Source organism: Mustelus asterias, chromosome 10 (genome assembly GCF_964213995.1).
Source record: "Mustelus asterias chromosome 10, sMusAst1.hap1.1, whole genome shotgun sequence".
NCBI classification, from domain to species: Eukaryota; Metazoa; Chordata; class Chondrichthyes; order Carcharhiniformes; family Triakidae; genus Mustelus; species Mustelus asterias.
Window position 1 is genome coordinate 59,642,946 of NC_135810.1, and position 19,829 is coordinate 59,662,774.

At 43.6% G+C, this 19,829-nt stretch overlaps 1 protein-coding gene across 2 annotated transcripts in view; it reads left to right on the plus strand.

The window, feature by feature from the left end:
• cwc15 (CWC15 spliceosome associated protein) overlaps nucleotides 1-19,829 on the plus strand; it is a 63,915-nt gene that overhangs the window by 6,495 nt on the left and 37,591 nt on the right. The window contains exons 1-3 of one of the 2 annotated variants that reach the window (XM_078221790.1): nucleotides 1,000-1,145; nucleotides 2,844-2,986; nucleotides 17,885-17,997. In XM_078221790.1, the coding sequence (XP_078077916.1) occupies nucleotides 2,856-2,986; nucleotides 17,885-17,997 (244 nt within the window). In that variant the 5' untranslated portion in view covers nucleotides 1,000-1,145; nucleotides 2,844-2,855. Of the gene's footprint in view, nucleotides 1-999; nucleotides 1,146-2,843; nucleotides 2,987-17,884; nucleotides 17,998-19,829 lie in introns of those variants that run through there. The other variant, XM_078221789.1, reaches the window with a different exon arrangement.

Genomic DNA, 19,829 nt, shown 5'->3' on the forward strand with positions numbered 1-19,829 from the left:
TGGAGAGATTAAAACTTAAGAGCAGCTTCTTCCCTCCTGCTATCAGACTTTTGAATGGACCTACCTTTTATTAAGTTGATCTTTCTCTACATCTTAGCTATGACTGTAACATTACATTCTGCACCCTATCCTTTCCTTCTCTGTGTACAGTATGTTTTGTATAGTGTGCAAGAAACAATGCTTTTCACTGTATACTAATACATGTGACAATAAATCAAACTATGCATAGTACTCCCAGGTGTGGTCTCATTAAAGCTCTGTGCAGTTGTAGCATGACTTCCTCATTCTTGGATCAGTCCTCTTGCAATAAGGGCTAATGTGCAATTTGTTTTTCTAATTGCTTGCTGTTTGTTTCTTGTTCGAGGACTCCTAAATCTCTTTGAAAATGAATATTTAAAAGTTTCCGACCATTTAAAAATAAAATCTGTTTTTCTTTCTACCAAACCTCAGTTTCCCAGATCTAGCCCGTTGCCACCTTATTACCCACTTACTGAGCATGTCCCTTGTATCCACTCCATCAGCCTGCTGTCCTACCTAGCTTTGTATCATTAGTAAACTTGGCAACATTACTCTGTACCTTCATCTAATTCAGGAATATAGGTTGTACATCGCTGAGGTGCCAGCACTGACTCTTGTTACACCCCATTAGTTGCAACCTGCCACCTTGATACTGCTCTGATTATTCCAATTCTCTGCTTTCTATCCATTAACCAATGATTTATCCGTGCTCAATATGTTATCCCCAACCTCATGAGCCCTTATCTTGATAGTGGGATTTGACAATAGATTGATGGTGCCATTGAATGTCAAGGTGAGGTGGTTAGAATTTCTTGTTGGTTGTTGCCTCGCATTTGTGTGACACAAATGTAATTTGCTATTTGTCAGTTGAAGCTTGAATGTTTTCCAGGTCACGGTGAATGTGGGCACAGCCTCATTAACAGGGTGGAACTGAACACTCTGCAGCCATCATTGAACATCCTTACTCTGACCTTTTTCCAGGTGGAAAGTTTTGTTTTTAGTTAAAGGGGACAGTCTTTGAAGCAATGGAAGATAATTGAGCATAGAAAATTGCTCTGTGGAACTCTTGAACCTATGTCTTGGGGTTGAGATAGGCTTCTAATAACGACAACCATCTTTGATGCTAGGTAGGTATGACACAAGTCAGTGGAGAGTTTTCCCCCTGATTCTCATCGAGACCAAATGTACTTGGGCTGCTCGGTGTCACATTCAGCCTCTCTCTCCTTATCTCTGGATGTTACCCTTTTGTCTATCCTTGGGTCATAGCTATATTGAGTTTGTTAGCCGAATCCAAACTGAACATTGGTGAAAGCGTTATTGGTGAGGAAGTGCCACTGGCTGACCCCTTCCATCACTTTGGTAAGTGAGAGCAGTCTGTAGTGGCAGTAATTGGCCAGATCAGGTTTGACCTGGCTTTTTCGAATTTCCATGCTGCCAAGAGATATGCTATCATGATTTGTCACATTCGTCAGCCTCACGCATCCATTGCAGCTTGTCTGCAACCACTCTGTGACAGCTGTCAGCTAACTATATTCACCACACTTTCTGCTGCCCTCCACTCTGCCTTCCAGAAGAGATCTCTGTAGCTTTTCAGCTCTGATCAAATGGCTGAAATATTGACTTTTTTTCTGGATGTCACTTTGAGTTCTTTTTGCTCTTGCAATTTCAAGCACTTCCTCATTTGTCTTGCAGTATGTATATGGAATTTTAAGCTTATGCCTTAGGATTCACCTTTCAAAGGCCTCTGTTTCCTTCCACAGATCTTGTTGTCCAGATTTCTGAGTCATACAGGAAAGTGGATACTATGTGGCATCTTATGAAATTTTCCTTGTTTGAAGCTTGCCTTGTTAACATACCCTTCATCTTCATAAAGTTACTCCCAGCACCCTCCATTACCATTTATCCTCCGTCGACAAACTTGTTCCAGTGTGACGCCATTCATTTTAATTTCACTTTAGATTCCTCTAATGTTTTCCTTCCATCAACCATTGTTTTTGGCTTTTGGTGTTCCTATTCAGTCCATGTTCTAAATTTCTAGATTTTACTTGATCCACAGTATTTTGTAAGGCCTCATCTGATTCTGATAGTAGTGCTGTGTTATCAACATACTGCAAACTTATGTTCTTGCCTCCAATTTTTACCATTGGAAGTACATTTAATTTTCTGAGTATTTGTTTTACATACAGATCGGTGACAGTACACAGTCTTGTCATGTACCGCTCTTTGCTTGAAACTTATCTGCTTGTCCACCTTTGAGTCTGATGCTTGTTATTTAGTCCCAATAGAGGCTCTGGATAAATGTCACACCATTGCTGTCAATATTTCCATACATGGACAATTTTCTGCTTTTGTCTATGTTATTGTAAGATGGAAAATAGAACAGTTTGGCTTCCTTCAATATTTGCATGGTGACTGGTCAGGGGTAAAATGGTCAGGACCACTGTTAATGACAGAAAATAGAGGTAGGGAAGCAATTCTGACTGATGGCACTCAAAGGAAGGGAGACAACTCAAAATTGCTTTGCCCTGTTAAATAATTAAATGCACGTTGTGAAGGGTGAAGGTTAAATAAATAAGGAATTCAAATAAGCAAACACTAAAGTTTTTATGCAATGAGTAAGATATTTTGTGTTGATTGTTTGACAGTTGTGCTGTATTGTAGACTGTTGTAACAGTTTGATTTCCTTATAACTGAACAAGAAGTTCTAATTTGGAAATGATTCTGTACTTTTTCAAACTATAAATGCTGTTTGTTCTGCTTCTTGCATGTAGATAAACACTGCTAACTGCCTCCTTTTCAAGTAACTGTTATGATTTCTTATCTAGAAAACGTAAAAAATGACTACTGCCGCCCGACCAACTTTTGAACCAGCCAGAGGAGGAAAGGGAAAAGGTGAAGGAGATCTCAGTCAACTTTCCAAGCAGTACTCGAGTCGGGACCTTCCTTCACATACTAAAATCAAATACAGGTTAGAATATATATTTGTTTTTAAGGGTGTGGAAAAAGTAGGCACAGTTTGAGTTTGAGCACTTTTTGTCATTTGTGTTAAACTATTACTTTTTTAAAAAAATGATTGGACAATAGTTGACGAAGAGAGTAGATTGGTATTGCAGTGGAGAGTGACAGTTGGTGTCTCACTGAGGGAGTGCTGCTCGGGCTGCAGTGGAGAGTGACAGTTGGTGTCTCACTGTGGGAGTGCTGCTCGGGCTGCAGTAGAGTGTGACAGTTGGTGTCTCACTGTGGGAGTGCTGCTCGGGCTGCAGTAGAGTAATTAATTTATTGAATTATTTTTCAGTTCAATTAGTGAAAAAAATCGGAGGTTTTTTTTTCTAAACAGGAAATAGGCCCAGCAGCAGCCTGGGAAGATTTTGGAGGGTTTAAAAGTAGGCCGCACCTTTGAGCGGGCAGCGTCGTTAGCGGGCAGTGGAGTGAGCAGGGGACAGAGTGAGAGCTAAAAGGGCTTTGGCTCACAGGGCTTCGGCGAGGAAGGTTGTTTGTTTGTTTTTCTTCGGTTACACCCCCTTTTTGTTTTATCCCCAAAACTAAAAAGGACATGGCTGGTATGAGTGGGAGGCCAGTATACTGCATTCGGTGTGGGATGTGGGAGTTCCTGGAGACAACTTGCCTCCCGGAAGTCCATATCTGTGCCAGATGTGTGGAACTGCATCTCCTGAAGGATCGTGTAAGGGAGCTGGAGCTGAGGCTCGATGAACTCAGTTTAGTTAGGGAAAATGAGAGAGTCATAGATAAAAGTTATAGTCAGGTAGTGACACCAGGGTCTCGGAAGGAAGACACGTGGGTCACGGTTAGGAGGGGTAATAGTCAGAAGGGTGATGTGCCAGAAAGCACCCCAGTGGCAGTCTCCCATAAGAGAAAGGGATGGGCAACAGATGGGAGAAGGGAAGGGAGTGAGCAGTCTGTGGAGGGATCCCCTGTGGTTGTCCCCCTCCACAATAGGTATATTGTTTTGGATTCTGTGGAGGGGGATGACCCTCCAGGGGTAAGCCACGAGGACCAGATCGCCTCCACGGGGACAGGCTCAGGGGTCCGGAAGGGAAAGAAGGGGTTTAGGAGAGCGATAGTTGTGGGGGACGCAATAGTTAGAGACACGGACAGGCGCTTCTGTGGGACTGAACGAGAATCCAGGATGGTAGTCTGCCTCCCTGGTGCCGGGGTACTGGATGTCTCCGAGAGGGTAGGAAGCATATTTAAAAAGGAAGGTAGTCAAACGGATGTGATTGTACACATTGGGGGAAATGATGTAGGTAGGAAGAGCAGGGGGGTCATACGAGAGAAATTCAGGGAGTTGGGTGCTAGGCTAAAAAGTAGGACCTCCAGTGTAGCAATCTCTGGACTGCTCCCGGTGCCTAGTGCGGGTGAGGCTCGGAACAGGGAGATTCTACAGTTGAACGCGTGGCTAAAGGACTGGTGCAAGAGGGAGGGTTTTAAATTCATAGATAACTGGGAAATCTTCAAGTCAGGATGGCAACTGTACAGAAAGGATGGGTTACACCTTAACTGGAAGGGAGCAAATATCCTGGCTGGGAGTTTTGCTCGAGTGTTTCGGCAGGATTTAAACTAGTGTGGCAGGGGGGTGGGGAACAAAACAGGAGGTCAGTAAATACTGAGGCTGGGGTCGAGCTGGGGGCCAGGGCAAGGCTAGCTAAGAAGAGGAGCACTCTGGAGGAGGAGGATCTGACTGGGCCTGGAGGTCTGGAGTGCATCTGCTTCAATGCGAGGAGTGTAACGGGTAAAACAGACGAACTTAGGGCCTTAATGCTTGTGCGGAATTTGGATGTGGTTGCGGTGACGGAAACTTGGTTAAAAGAAGGACAGGACTGGCAGCTGAATATTCCGGGGTATCAGTGTTTTAGGCGAGACAGAGGAGGGGCTAAAAAAGGTGGGGGAGTAGCGATATTAGTTAAGGAGCATATTACCGCGGTGCAGAGGGTAGAAAACTTAGAGGGGTCATGTACTGAGTCGCTGTGGGTGGAACTCAGAAACAGGAAGGGTGCAGTCACTATGCTGGGGGTGTACTACAGATCACCCAACAGCCCACGGGAAGTGGAGGAAAGGATATGTCAGGAGATTCTGGATAGGTGCAGAAAACATAGGGTTGTTTTAGTGGGGGACTTTAATTTCCCTGGCACAGACTGGAAAGTGCTTAGAGCTGGGGGACCGGACGGGGAGGAATTTGTAAAATGCGTACTGGAAGGTTCTTTGGAACAGTATGTAGATAGCCCGACTAGAGAGGGGGCTATACTGGACCTAGTTCTGGGAAATGAGCCCGGTCAGGTCGTCAAAGTTTCGGTAGGGGAACATGTGGCAAATAGTGACCACAACTCTGTTAACTTTAGGATAGTAATGGACAAGGATGAGTGCTGTCCTACGGGCAGGGTGCTAAATTGGGGGAAGGCTGACTATAGCCGGATTAGGCAGGAATTGGTGGATGTTGATTGGGAGAGGATGTTCGAGGGTAAGTCCGCGTCTGGCATGTGGGAGTCTTTTAAGGAACTATTGATAAGGCTGCAGGATAGGCATGTGCCTGTAAAAAGGAAAGATAGGAAAGGTAGGATTCGAGAGCCGTGGATAACCAGGGAAATTGAGGATCTGATTAAAATGAAAAGGGAGGCGTACGTTAAGTCCAGGCAACTGAAAACAGATGGAGCTCTGGAGGAATACAGAGAGAGTAGGAAAGATCTCAAACGGGGAGTTAGAAGGACAAAAAGAGGGCACGAGATGTTCTTGGCAGGCAGGATTAAGGAGAATCCTAATGCATTCTATTCATACGTTAGGAACAAAAGAGTTGTCAGGGAGAAAATCGGACCTCTCAGGGACAAAGGAGGGGAATTATGCTTAGAACCCAAGGGAATAGGGGAGATCCTAAATGAATACTTTGCATCGGTATTCACGAAGGAGAGGGGCGTGTTAACCGGGACTGTCTCGGAGGGAGGTTTTGACCCGTTAGAGAAAATCTCCATTAGGAGAGAGGAAGTGTTAGGTTTTTTAGGGAACATTAAAACTGACAAAGCCCCAGGGCCTGATGGCATCTATCCTCGACTGCTCAGGGAGACGAGAGAGGAAATTGCTGGGCCTCTGATGGAAATCTTTGTCGCTTCTTTGGACACGGGTGAGGTCCCTGAGGATTGGAGGATAGCGAATGTGGTCCCGTTGTTTAAGAAGGGTAGCAGGGATAACCCAGGAAATTATAGGCCGGTGAGCTTGACGTCCGTGGTAGGGAAGTTGTTGGAGAGGATTCTTAGAGACAGGATGTATGTGCATTTAGAACGGAACAATCTCATTAGTGACAGACAGCATGGTTTTGTAAGAGGGAGGTCGTGCCTTACAAATTTGGTGGAGTTTTTTGAGGAAGTGACAAAAACGGTTGATGAAGGAAGGGCCGTGGATGTCGTCTATATGGATTTCAGTAAGGCATTTGACAAAGTCCCACATGGCAGGTTGGTTAAGAAGGTTAAGGCTCATGGGATACAAGGAGAAGTGGCTAGATGGGTGGAGAACTGGCTTGGCCATAGGAGACAGAGGGTAGTGGTCGAAGGGTCTTTTTCCGGCTGGAGGTCTGTGACCAGTGGTGTTCCGCAGGGCTCTGTACTGGGACCTCTGCTATTTGTGATATATATAAATGATTTGGAAGGTGTAACTGGTGTAATCAGCAAGTTTGCGGATGACACAAAGATGGCTGGAATTGCGGATAGCGAAGAGCATTGTCGGGCAATACAGCAGGATATAGATAGGCTGGAAAATTGGGCGGAGAGGTGGCAGATGGAATTTAATCCGGATAAATGCGAAGTGATGTATTTTGGAAGAAATAATGTAGGGAGGAGTTATGCAATAAATGGCAGAGTCATCAGGAGTATAGAAACACAGAGGGACCTAGGTGTGCAAGTCCACAAATCCTTGAAGGTGGCAACACAGGTGGAGAAGGTGGTGAAGAAGGCATATGGTATGCTTGCCTTTATAGGACGGGGTATAGAGTATAAAAGCTGGAGTCTGATGATGCAGCTGTATAGAACGCTGGTTAGGCCGCATTTGGAGTACTGCGTCCAGTTCTGGTCGCCGCACTACCAGAAGGACGTGGAGGCATTGGAGAGAGTGCAGAGAAGGTTTACCAGGATGTTGCCTGGTATGGAGGGTCTTAGCTATGAGGAGAGATTGGGTAGACTGGGGTTGTTCTCCTTGGAAAGACGGAGAATGAGGGGAGATCTAATAGAGGTATACAAGATTATGAAGGGTATAGATAGGGTGAACAGTGGGAAGCTTTTTCCCAGGTCGGAGGTGACGATCACGAGGCGTCACGGGCTCAAGGTGAGAAGTATAACTCAGACATCAGAGGGACGTTTTTTACACAGAGGGTGGTGGGGGCCTGGAATGCGCTGCCAAGTAGGGTGGTGGAGGCAGGCACGCTGACATCGTTTAAGACTTACCTGGATAGTCACATGAGCAGCCTGGGAATGGAGGGATACAAACGATTGGTCTAGTTGGACCAAGGAGCGGCACAGGCTTGGAGGGCCGAAGGCCTGTTTCCTGTGCTGTACTGTTCTTTGTTCTTTGTTCTTTGAAGGGGGGGAGGTTTAACACAGATATCAGAAGGACATATTTCACACAGAGGGTCGTGGGGGCCTGGAATGTGTTGCCGGGCAAGGTGGTAGAGGCGGACACACTGGGAACGTTTAAGACTTATCTAGACAGCTATATGACCGGAGTGGGAATGGAGGGATACAAAAGAGTGGTCTAGTTTGGACCAGGGAGCGGCGCGGGCTAATTGTTCCTTGTTTCTCGTTTCAAGGCTTCATTCTATGATCATCTTGCTGGTGCCAGTACAGAGCGAGACTGCGGATAGTTGGGAACCTGTCTCGGGGACAGGGAATTCATATGGTGTTCATGGAAGTGGAAATGACTAGGGTTGGGAAGCATTTTCCGATCAGGGCCATTGTGATCTCCTGGACTCGTTTCGATCGCCTCAGGGGGTCGGAGAGGAATTTCCCAGATTTTTTTTTTTTCCCCATATTGGCCCTGGGGTTTTTCACTCTGGGTTTTCGCCTCTCCCTGGGGATCACATGGTCTGGAATAGGGGGGTGGGGGTGAGTTAATAGGTTGTAATGAACAAAGCATCGTAGCTGTGAGGGACAGCTCGGTGGATAGGATATTGGTATGTAGATAGGCTGGAAAATTGGGCGGGGATCCTGGATTCAGGATTCAATCCTGGACCGGGGAGTGGCGCGGGCTTGGAGGGCCGAAGGGCCTGTTCCTGTGCTGTATTGTTCTTTGTTCTTTGTATAATACTATGTAATGGTAATATGTGTTATGTGCCTGAAATTTTCTTTCTCAGCAGGAAAGTGATCTTTCCTCAAATGTTTGAGCCGATTGACAGAGGGACAGATGAACAGCAGTAAATAGTCAACATTTCTGTACAGGAATAAAATTGACAGACTGGTTACTCCGATGAGCCTTTTGACCAGAAATCTGAACGCGTGATTACCTGTTTTGATATGTTGGCTAGGTTGCTGTATGACACAGTGAGATTGTGGGAAATGGGGAAGAAAGGCAAACAATTTAAAATACTTAAATCTCTAATAATTAGGTCTTCAAATTTATTCAATGACAACATATTGCTTTTGCTCTACCTTGAGGAGTATCCCAAGTATCTTTATGGGCCTCTTGTCTGCTTGCTAAGGAGCTCCATAAGTCACACTTTAATCAAAAAGAAAAAAATAAGTTGGTTAAATATCTTAAGTGGATGAATGTAACAGTGACAAAATAAATTAATTAATGTACATCATAAAACAGGTAATGTGAATGTTACTGATAACTTTATCGATGAAGAGGAGAAAAGTAAAGGCTTCTGGTGCATACCGCCTGACAAGTGCAACCACTGTAGAGCAACAATCAGCATTTTCTGTTTTTGTTTCAGATTCCAGCTTTCGCAGTATTTTGCTTTTATCTTTATCGATATATGACCTTCTCCCTTTAGCTCATTATCATTGTTTTTCATTTGTCAGCCAGTAAACTACACCACCTCCTTTCTTAATCTAAGTAACTAGTTGATTAGACTGCCTCTCAGAACTCTGGATTCTGTAGAGTTTTAGACTTTAAAGGAAATTGGGCTTCATTGTAAGTTCAAGTAAAACTTGCAGTCTTACATTTTGCTTGATCTACAGCATTGAATTTATAGTCCTGTAAGGCTTCTGTAATGCTTCTAATTTAAGTGCAGTAGTCTATAAAGTAGAATGGAGGGGCACCTTTTATGCTTAATACTTGAATCTTATATAATGATGGATTTTTTTGTATATTTTTGGGATTATGTTAGTAGTCTGTGTTTTCAGGATTAATTAAGTTTAAGGAGGTTAATAAAGACTACTTCCCCGTGAGAACTGAGATAAAAGGATAAGGTATTAGGTTCATGCATTTGTAATGAGGTGTTTGAATGATAAGTAAATAGGTTGGATCTAAAATTTGCATTATAAAGTAAGTGGGGATTGGGCTTTCAGCTGCTGAATTTCAAAGGGGAGTTCCAAAGTGACAAGGAATGTTTGCAACATAACAGGAAAAGGTATGTTAAATTTCATTGATCAAAAGTAGAGGGGATAGGAAAACAGCAAATATTTTCAAGTTTGGACAGGTTGAGTTCAAAGAGGTGTTTGAGGGCAATGAAATTTGAGGTGAAAGAGGGGGAAAGTCATCATAGAAATCATAGAAACCCTACAGTGCAGAAGGAGGCCATTCGGCCCATCGAGTCTGCACCGACCACAATCCCACCCAGGCCCTATCCCCACATATTTTACCCGCTAATCCCTCTAACCTACACATCCCAGGACTCTAAGGGGCAATTTTTTAACCTGGCCAATCAACCTAACCCGCACATCTTTGGACTGTGGGAGGAAACCGGAGCACCCGGAGGAAACCCACGCAGACACGAGGAGAATGTGCAAACTCCACACAGACAGTGACCCGAGCCGGGAATCGAACCTGGGACCCTGGAGCTGTGAAGCAGCAGTGCTAACCACTGTGCTACCGTGCCGCCCTGGGGGGGAAAGTATTTAAGGAAAACTGTTTAACTTTGTTGTGTGGCTGTGGGGAAATGTCCTAAAGACCAGATGTGTGTGTGTGTGTGTGCGTGGTGAAATTTTTGAATCTGAACAAGTCTGTGTGGAGTTTGCACATTCTCCCTGTGTCTGCGTGGGTTCCCTCCGGGTGCTCCGGTTTCCTCCCACAGTCCAAAGATGTGCGGGCTAGGTTGATTGGCCATTCTAAATTGCCCCTTAGTGTCCCGCGATGCATAGGTTAGTGGGCCGAATGGCCTCTTTCTGCACTGTAGGATTCTATGAAGTCATCCAGTTTCAAGTCAGGAAGTCATTGCTTTTCAGAACACAGTTTGTTTTTGAAACTTCTAATTAGATTTCCACTATATCTGAGTGGAAATGTTTGAGTAGTTGTGCAGTATCTCTTTATTAAAGTGACAAGTTATTTGCTTTGGGTAATATCACTGGATTTTTATAGTTAAAATCAATGAGGGAGTTGTTGCCAAGAAGGTAGTTTACTTGCATATTTTTGAGCAAGTGGGTTTTTTTTGGAGAGGGGTGATTCTTAAGAATGTTTTAACTGTAACTTTAATTTTATGTGCTTAGGTTTTTTTCTTTTTTCATAAATCTTACATTTTTAAAATGCTAAAGGTGTCACTAGAGACTTATGCTTACGCTTTTTGGGTCAGTAACTTTTCCTCATTGTTTTCAAAATACAGAAAGATGGGTTTATGATTATTAAGACAGGCTTCCCTCTGGGATCTTTCTTGCTCAGCAAATAACATCTGCTGTGGGTCGTAATACCCAAGTCTGTTGATAGTAACAACAGTCAATGGGATAGAATATCCACTTTGGGTGCAATCATGAATCCTGGCACAAATTACAACCAAAACTGCATCCAATTTCAGAATTTGTTTCTTGAGTTTCCACCAAATCAGCTATATCTATATACAAATTAGGAGCAGGAATAGACCATTTTCCCCCTCTAGCTGCTCTGTCCATTCAATAAGATCATGGCTGATCTGATTATAGCATTGATTCCACTCCAAAACCTTTGACTCCCCTGTTAGTCAAGAATGTATCCACCTCTGTATTCAAAATATTCAATGTCTTTGCCTCCACTGCTCTTGGGAAGAGCTTTCCAAAGATTCATAACCCTTAAAGAATCTTAAATGGAAGATTGCTTATTTTTAAACTATGTTCCCTAGTTATAGTCTCTCCCACAAAGGGAAACCTCCTTTCAGCATCTACCCTGTCAAATCCCCTGAGGATATTGTATGTTTCAATAAAATGACCTCTCATTCTTCAATGGATGCAGGCCCAATCTTTCCTTTATAAGATAATTCCCCCATCCCACGTATCAGGCGATTGAACCTTCTCTGAATTCTTCCAACGCATTTATCTATTTCTTAATTAAGGAAACCAAAACTGTACACAGTACTCTGGATGTGGTCTTGCCAATGCCCTCTACCACTGTAGGAAAACATTCCTACATTTATATTCCATTCCCCTTACAAAAAATGACAATATTCCATTTGCCTTCCTAATCACTTGAATACTAACTAGATTCATGTACCAGGGCACCTAGATCTCTCTGTCCCTTGGAGTTCTGTAATTTCCCTTTGTTTAAATAATATACTGCGTTTCTATTCTTTCTGCTAAGGGGACAAGTTCACATTTTCCCACCATTATACTCCATCCATCAAATTTTTGCTCACTCAATTAACCTTTTAATATCTCTTTGCAGATGCCATACATACCCTTCACAACTTACTTTCCTAAATATCTTTGTATCATCGGAAAATTTGGCAACCATATGTTTGGTCCTGTCTTCTAAGTCATTGATGTGAAGTGTAACACTGATCCCTGTGGCATGCCACTCACCACATCTTGCCCGTTGGAAAATGACCCATTTATGCCTACTCTCTGTTAACCATTAGCTAATCAGTCCTTTATCCTTGGTAATATATTACCCCCTATACCATGAGCTATTATTTTGCGTAGTAATCTTTGTGGCACCTTGTCAAATGTCTTCTGGAAATCTAAGAGCAGCACATTCACAGGTTCCCCTATATCCATGTTGCACCTTACTTCTTCACAGAACTTCAATAAATTAGTGAAACATGATTTCCCTTTCACAAAACCATGTTAACTCCGCCTGATTGTGTTAACATTTTCCAAATGCCCTGCTATGACCTCCATAATAGATTCCAGCATTTTCCCTATGACAGAACTGTGACACAGTTGCAGATACATAGATCTTTAAAATGTCATGAACAGACTCACAAAATAATCAAAAAGGCTGTTCTCTGGTAAGGATGTAAATGGAAAGTGGGAGGCCTTCAAAGGAGAAATTTTGAGAGTGCAGAGTTTGTATGTTCCTGTCAGGATTAAAGGCAAAGTAAATAGGAATAAGGAACCTTGGTTCTCGAGGGAGATTGTAACACTGATTAAGAGGAAGAGAGAGTTGTATGAAATGTACAGGCAGCAAGGAACAGATCAGATGCTCGAGGAGTATAAAAAGTGCAAGAAGCTACTTAAGAGGGAAATCAGGAGGGCTAAAAGAAGACATGAGGTTGCTTTGGCAGACAGAGTGAAGGAAAATCCAAAGAGCTTCTATAGGTATGTTAGGAGCAAAAGGATAGTGAGGGATAAAATTGGTCCTCTTGAAGACCAGAGTGGTAGACTGTGTATGGAACCAAAAGAGGTGGGGGAGATACTAAATGGTTTTTTTGCACCTGTATTTACTGAGGAAACGGGCATGGAGTCTACGGAAATAGGGCAAACAGGCAGGGAGGTCATGGAACCTTTACAGATTAAAGGGGAGGAGGTGCTCGCTGTCTTGAGGCAAATCAGAGTGGATAAATCCCCAGGACCGGACAGGGTATTCCCACGGACCTTGAGGGAAGCTAGTGTTGAACTTGCAGGGCCCTGGCAGACATATTTAAAATGTCAGTATCCACAGGGGAGGTGCCGGATGATTGGAGGGTGGCTCATGTTGTTCCGTTGTTTAAAAAAGGTTCCAAAAGAAATCCGGGAAATTATAGGCCAGTAAGTTTGACGTCGGTGGTGGGCAAGTTATTGGAAGGTGTGATAAGGGATAGGATCTACAAATATTTGGATAGACAGGGACTTATTAGGGAGAGTCAACATGGCTTTGTGCGTGGTAGGTCATGTTTGGCCAATCTATTAGAGTTTTTCGAGGAGGTTACCAGGAAAGTGGATGAAGGGAAGGCGGTGGATGTTGTCTACCTGGATTTCAGCAAGGCCTTTGACAAGGTCCCTCATGGGAGGTTAGTTAGGAAGGTTCAGTCGCTAGGTATACATGGGGAGTTAGTAAATTGGATTAGACACTGGCTCAATGGAAGAAGCCAGAGAGTGGTTGTGGAGGATTGCTTCTCTGAGTGGAGGCCTGTGACAAGTGGTGTGCTGCAGGGATCGGTGTTGGGTCCATTGTTGTTTGTCATCTATATCAATGATCTGGATGATAATGTGGTAAATTGGATCAGCAAGTTTGCTGATGATACAAAGATTGGAGGTGTAGTGGACAGTGAGGAAGGTTTTCAAAGCTTGCAGAGGGATTTGGACCAACTAGAAAAATGGGCTGAAAAATGGCAAATGGAATTTGCTGTCAACTGCCAGTTTCCAGATGCAATTTTACAACTCATCTGCTTCATCCTGGACCACAATATCTTCACCTTCAACAACCAGTTCTTCATCCAGACACACGGAACAGCCATGGGGGACAAAATTCACACCTCAATATGCCAACATCTTCATGCACAGGTTCGAACAAGACTTCTTCACCACACAGGACCTTCAACTGATGCTATACACTAGATACATCGATGACATTTTCTTCCTTTGGAGTCATGGTGAGCAATCACTGAAACAACTATATGATGACATCAACAAGTTCCATCCCACCATCAGACTCACCATGAACTACTCTCCGGAATCGGTTACATTCTTGGACACACGCATCTCCATTAAGGACGGTCACCTCAGCACCTCACTGTACCGCAAGCCCACAGATAACCTCATGATGCTCCACTTCTCCAGCTTCCACCCTAAACACGTAAAAGAAGCCATCCCCTACGGACAAGCCCTCCGAATACACAGGATCTGCTCGGATGAGGAGGATCGCAACAGACACCTCCAGACGCTGAAAGATGCCCTCATAAGAACAGGATATGGCGCTCGACTCATCGATCAACAGTTCCGACGCGCCACAGCGAAAAACTGCACCGACCTCCTCAGAAGACAAACACGGGACACGGTGGACAGAGTACCCTTCGTCGTCCAGTACTTCCCCGGAGCGGAGAAGCTACGGCATCTCCTCCGGAGCCTTCAACATGTCATTGATGAAGACGAACATCTCGCCAAGGCCATCCCCACACCCCCACTCCTTGCCTTCAAACAACCACGCAACCTCAAACAGACCATTGTCCGCAGCAAACTACCCAGCCTTCAGGAGAACAGTGACCACGACACCACACAACCCTGCCACAGCAACCTCTGCAAGACGTGCCGGATCATCGACACGGATGCCATCATCTCACGTGAGAACACCATCTACCAGGTACACGGTACCTACTCTTGCAACTCGGCCAACGTTGTCTACCTGATACGCTGCAGGAAAGGATGTCCCGAGACATGGTACATTGGGGAAACCATGCAGACGCTACGACAACGGATGAATGAACACCGCTCGACAATCACCAGGCAAGACTGTTCTCTTCCTGTGTGGGAGCACTTCAGCAGTCACGGGCATTCAGCCTTGGATCTTCAGGTAAGCGTTCTCCAAGGCGGCCTTCACGACACACGACAGCGCAGAGTCGCTGAGCAGAAACTGATAGCCAAGTTCCGCACACATGAGGACGGCCTAAACCGGGATGTTGGATTTATGTCACATTATCAGTAACCCCCACAGCTTGCCTCCTGGACTTGCAGAATTTCACTAGCTGTTCTGTCTGGAGACAATACACATCTCTTTAACCTGTGTTGAATGCTCCTTCCACCCACATTGTCTGTACATTTAAGACCTGGCTGGCCGTAGAGATTTGCATTCTAATCAGTATTCTGTAATTTGATTTCTGTGTCTGTTTGCACTGTTTGAGAACAGATATCCACTCCATCTGACGAAGGAGCTGTGCTCCGAAAGCTTATGGTATTTGCTACCAAATAAACCTGTTGGACTTTAACCTCGTGTTGTGAGACTTCTTACCAAGGTTATATAAGGCATCGGTGAGGCCGAATTTAGAGTATTGTGTACAGCTTTGGTCACCTAGTTACAGGAAGGATGTAAATAAGGTTGAAAGAGTGCAGAGAAGGTTCACAAGGATGTTGCCGGGACTTGAGAAGCTGAGTTACAGAGAGAGATTGAATAGGTTGGGACTTTATTCCCTGGAGCGTAGAAGATTGAGGGGAGATTTGATAGAGGTGTATAAGATTTTGATGGGTATAGATAGAGTGAATGCAAGCAGGCTTTTTCCGCTGAGGCTAGGGGAGAAAAAAACCAGAGGGCATGGGTTAAGGGTGAAAGGAGAAAAGTTTAAAGGGAATATTAGGGGGTGCTTCTTCACGCAGAGAATGGTGGGAGTGTGGAATGAGCTGCCGGATAAAGTGGTAAATGCAGGGTCACTTTTAACATTTAAGAAAAACTTGGACGGGTTCATGGATGAGAGGGGTGTGGAGGGATATGGTCCAAGTGCAGGTCAGTGGGACTAGGCAAAAAATGGTTTGGCACAGACAAGAAGGGCCAAAAGGCCTGTTTCTGAGCTGTAATTTTCTATGGTTCTATGGAATGCTGGTCTTTACATCTAGAGGGCTAGAGTACAAAAGGGTGGGGATCATGCTTCTAAGTATGCAATAGCCTGGTTAGACCACACCTGGAGTACTGAAAGTAGTTCTGGATGCCACACCTTAGGAAGGATGTATTGGCCTTGGAGGGACTGCAGTGTAAATTAGTATGATGCAGTATGATGCCTGACTTTGCATTACAATTTATGGAGAGGCTAAGTTGTAGTCATCGGAATTTATAAGGTTAAGTGGTGATTTGATAGAAGTTTTAAAATCTTGGGGAAGCAGGTCAGAAGTCTAAAATTAGGAGGGGGGGTGGCATAGTCTAAAAATTAGAATCAGGTCATTCAGGTGTGAAATTAACAAACACTTTCACAGACAAAGGTTGGTAGAAGTTTGGAACTCTCTTCCACAAATGGCAGTTGATGCTAGATGAATTCCTAATTTTAAATTTGAGGTTAATCAACATCTATTGAAAGCATTAAAGAATGTGGGCAAGGGGGTTGGGGGAGTACATTTAATAAGGTCACGGATCAGCCATGTTCTAATTGAATGACTGAAAAGTCTCCAGAGAGTACAATGCCTACTCCTTTTTCCCATGTTCCTGTGCAGTATACCCATTATTCTGTATGTATTTCAAACTACAGGTATCTACTGATCCAGGTACAAAAACAAAATGCAGATCCTGGAAATTGAAATAAAAATAGAAATATTGGAAATACTCAGCAAGTCCGCCAGCATTTGTGGAGAGAAAAACAGTCAAGATTTTGCATTGTTGACCTTTTTTGTCAGAGCTGGGAAAATTTAGGGAACTAATATCTTTGAAGAAAGAGGCAGACTGGCAAGTAGGGAAACAAAAGGGAAGGTTTAATAGAGTGGAAAGTAAAAAAAATTTTAAATATCATTGTTTGGTGCAAGGCAAAAGGAGATGGTAATAGGTCAAGTAGGAAACAAAAGGTGGGTCTCGAGGTGTACATGGAATAGCAGAATTGTGACCAACAGCTACCATCAGAAAAAAAGGCGAAGATTCCAAGCTGAAGCTGTTGAATGTGGAGGTTGGTATTGTAGACATTAAAGATGAGGAAAATCCTGTCATGGTTCTTTGAGGGTTGGGAAGGGCCGAGAGGAGAAATGAGATGATGGGAGGCAATAGGCAAATGTTGCACCTCCTGAACATGCATGGAAATGGAAGGACTGATGGGGGATGTTCGATGAGAGGATGAGGGTGTTGAGGAGAGGATAGTCCCTTTGGAATGCTGAGAGAGGTGGGGAAGATGTGTTTTGTGTTTTTAAAATTTTTTTCATGGACTGGGCCATGATAAGACCAGCATTTGTTGCCCATCCCTAATTGCTCTTGAGTGACTTGTCAGAGGGCAGTTGAGAATCAACCACATTACTGTGGATCTGGGGTCATATGTAGCCTGACTACGTATTGGCAGATTTCCTTCTCTCGACATTAATGAACCAGATGAGTTTTTACAACAACCAGTGAAATGGTCACCATTATTAATCTCAGCTTTATCTTCCAGATTTATTAATTGAATTTAAATTCTACCAGTTGTGGTGGGATTTTAACCTATCTCCAGAGCATTAGCTTAAGCCTCTATTATGCCACCATATCCTCTTGTTGGAGATGACAGAGATCCCTTGAATGTGGAGGTTTCAGTGAAATTGTTTAATAAATCTCATCATTTTCACATTTACGTCCCCTCCCCCTCAATCTCCTTTCTGGTAAATGTATGTCAAACACCACTTGTGACTGTAAAGATGTTTGTTTGCTTTTAGACCTTTTTCAGTTCCATTTTGAACCAGCCACTGGGAAGTACATTACATTTGTTAGTATATAATTGATCTCTCAATTAAACTTTTCGTATTCCAATTTGGACTGATCATTTTGTGGCGTGCCAGAGATTGAACAGCTATGGTACAGCAGTATAGATAACTACACTGTCCTCAATATAATTTTTAAACTTTGTTTTGAACTTGCTGTGAAATATTGGATAAGAACTTGTACCATTTGCTTATAGGCAACCAACCCAGGATGTCCCTGAAGAGCTGCGTAGCCGTGACTTCCGTAGGGAACTGGAGGAGAGGGAACGAGTGGTAGTACGGGAAAAGAATCGAGACCGACCACCCAGAGGTACATAAAATTTCTTTCCAAAACCGGGAAGTTGTGTTGAAATTAAAAGGAACAAACCTCTACAGTTTGATTAGCTGTGGTAGTGTAAAATTAATTTCCCGTGACTTTTTAATAACTTGCAATTTTCCTGTTTGGAGAAATTGTGTCCCCAGGACTATTATGGCTACAGAACTGAGGAAATAATAGTTTTGAACTAGAAGTATTTGTTTTCGATCTTAGTAATTTGTCACAAGCCTAGTATTATCGATATCAACTTAATGCAAGGTAAGTCCATTCAAAAGTCTGACAACATCAGGGAAAAAGCTGCTCTTGAGTCGGTTCGTATGTGACCTCCGACTTCTATATCGTTTTCCCGAAGAAGGTGGAAGAGAGAGTGTCCGGGATGCGTGGGGTCCTTAATTATGCTGGCTGCTTTGCCGAAGCAGTGGGAAGTGTAGACAGAGTCAATGGATGGGAGGCTGGTTTGCGTGATGGATTGGGCTACATTCATGATTTTTTGTAGTTCCTTGCAGTCTTGGGCAGAGCAGGAGCCATACCAAACTGTGGTACAACCAGAAAGAATGCTTTCTATGGTGCATCTGTAAAAGTTGGTGAAAGAGTCGCAGCTGACATGCTAAATTTCCTTAGTTTCTGGGAAAGTAGAGGCGTTGGTGGGCTTTCTTGACTATAGCGTCTATCTATGTGGTATCTACATTTTTCTTTTGCAAGGTACTGATTTTTTTCATGGGCATTTTACATAACCTATCTAAAAGTAAATTTCCAGTTAACCCAAAGAAATGTTCAGATTAGCATCTAGAGCTACATTTCCGTACTGTACAACTGTTGGATCTGTATTACTCTACCAGGCTAATTCAGCAGCCTTGCAACAATAGTGATGTAGTTGTACCATATATTTGAGAATCAGTGCAACGTTGGATTGGTGAACTGTAGACTTGTGGCTACCATTCCCTTCATGGCAAAGAGCCTGATCTTGGTTGTACAGTTATGTAAATATACTGATCTGAGATTTGGCTACTTCCGTAGAGATGATGCAAAAATCACTCTGAACATTTTCTCTTATCACTGCTGGGATTTTTTTGAGAACATGCATCTCAGTTTAATATTTGATGAAGAAAATGTTTCTGGCTTGGTATGACATGATGTGGAGATGCCGGCATTGGACTGGGGTAAGCACAGTAAGAAGTCTCTCAACACCAGGTTAAAGTCCAACAGGTTTATTTGATAGCACAAGCCACAGGCTTTCGGAGCACTGCCCCTTCATCAGGTGAGTAGGAGTTGTGTTCACAAACAAGACATATAGACACATTTAATTTACAAGATAATGGTTGGAATGCAAGTCTTTACATGTAATCAAGTCTTAAAGGTACAGACAATGTGAGTGGAGAGAGGGCTAACCACAGGTTAAAGAGATGTGTATTGTCTCCAGCCAGGACAATTAGTGAGATTTTGCAAGCCCAGGCAAGTCGTGGGGGTTACAGATAGTGTGATATGAACCCAAGATCCCAGTTGAGGCTGTCTTCATGAGGACGGCCTCAACTGGGATCTTGGGTTCATGTCACACTATCTGTAACCCCCGCGACTTGCCTGGGCTTGCAAAATCTCACTAACTGTCCTGGCTGGAGACAATACACATCTCTTTAACCTGTGCTTAACCCTCTCTCCACTCACATTGCCTGTACCTTTAAGACTTGATTACATGTAAGGACTCGCATTCCAACCGTTATCTTGTAAATTGAGTTTGTGTCTATATGCCCTGTTTGTGAACACAACTCCCACTCACCTGATGAAGGGGCAGTGCTCCGAAAGCTTGTGGCTTGTGCTACCAAATAAAC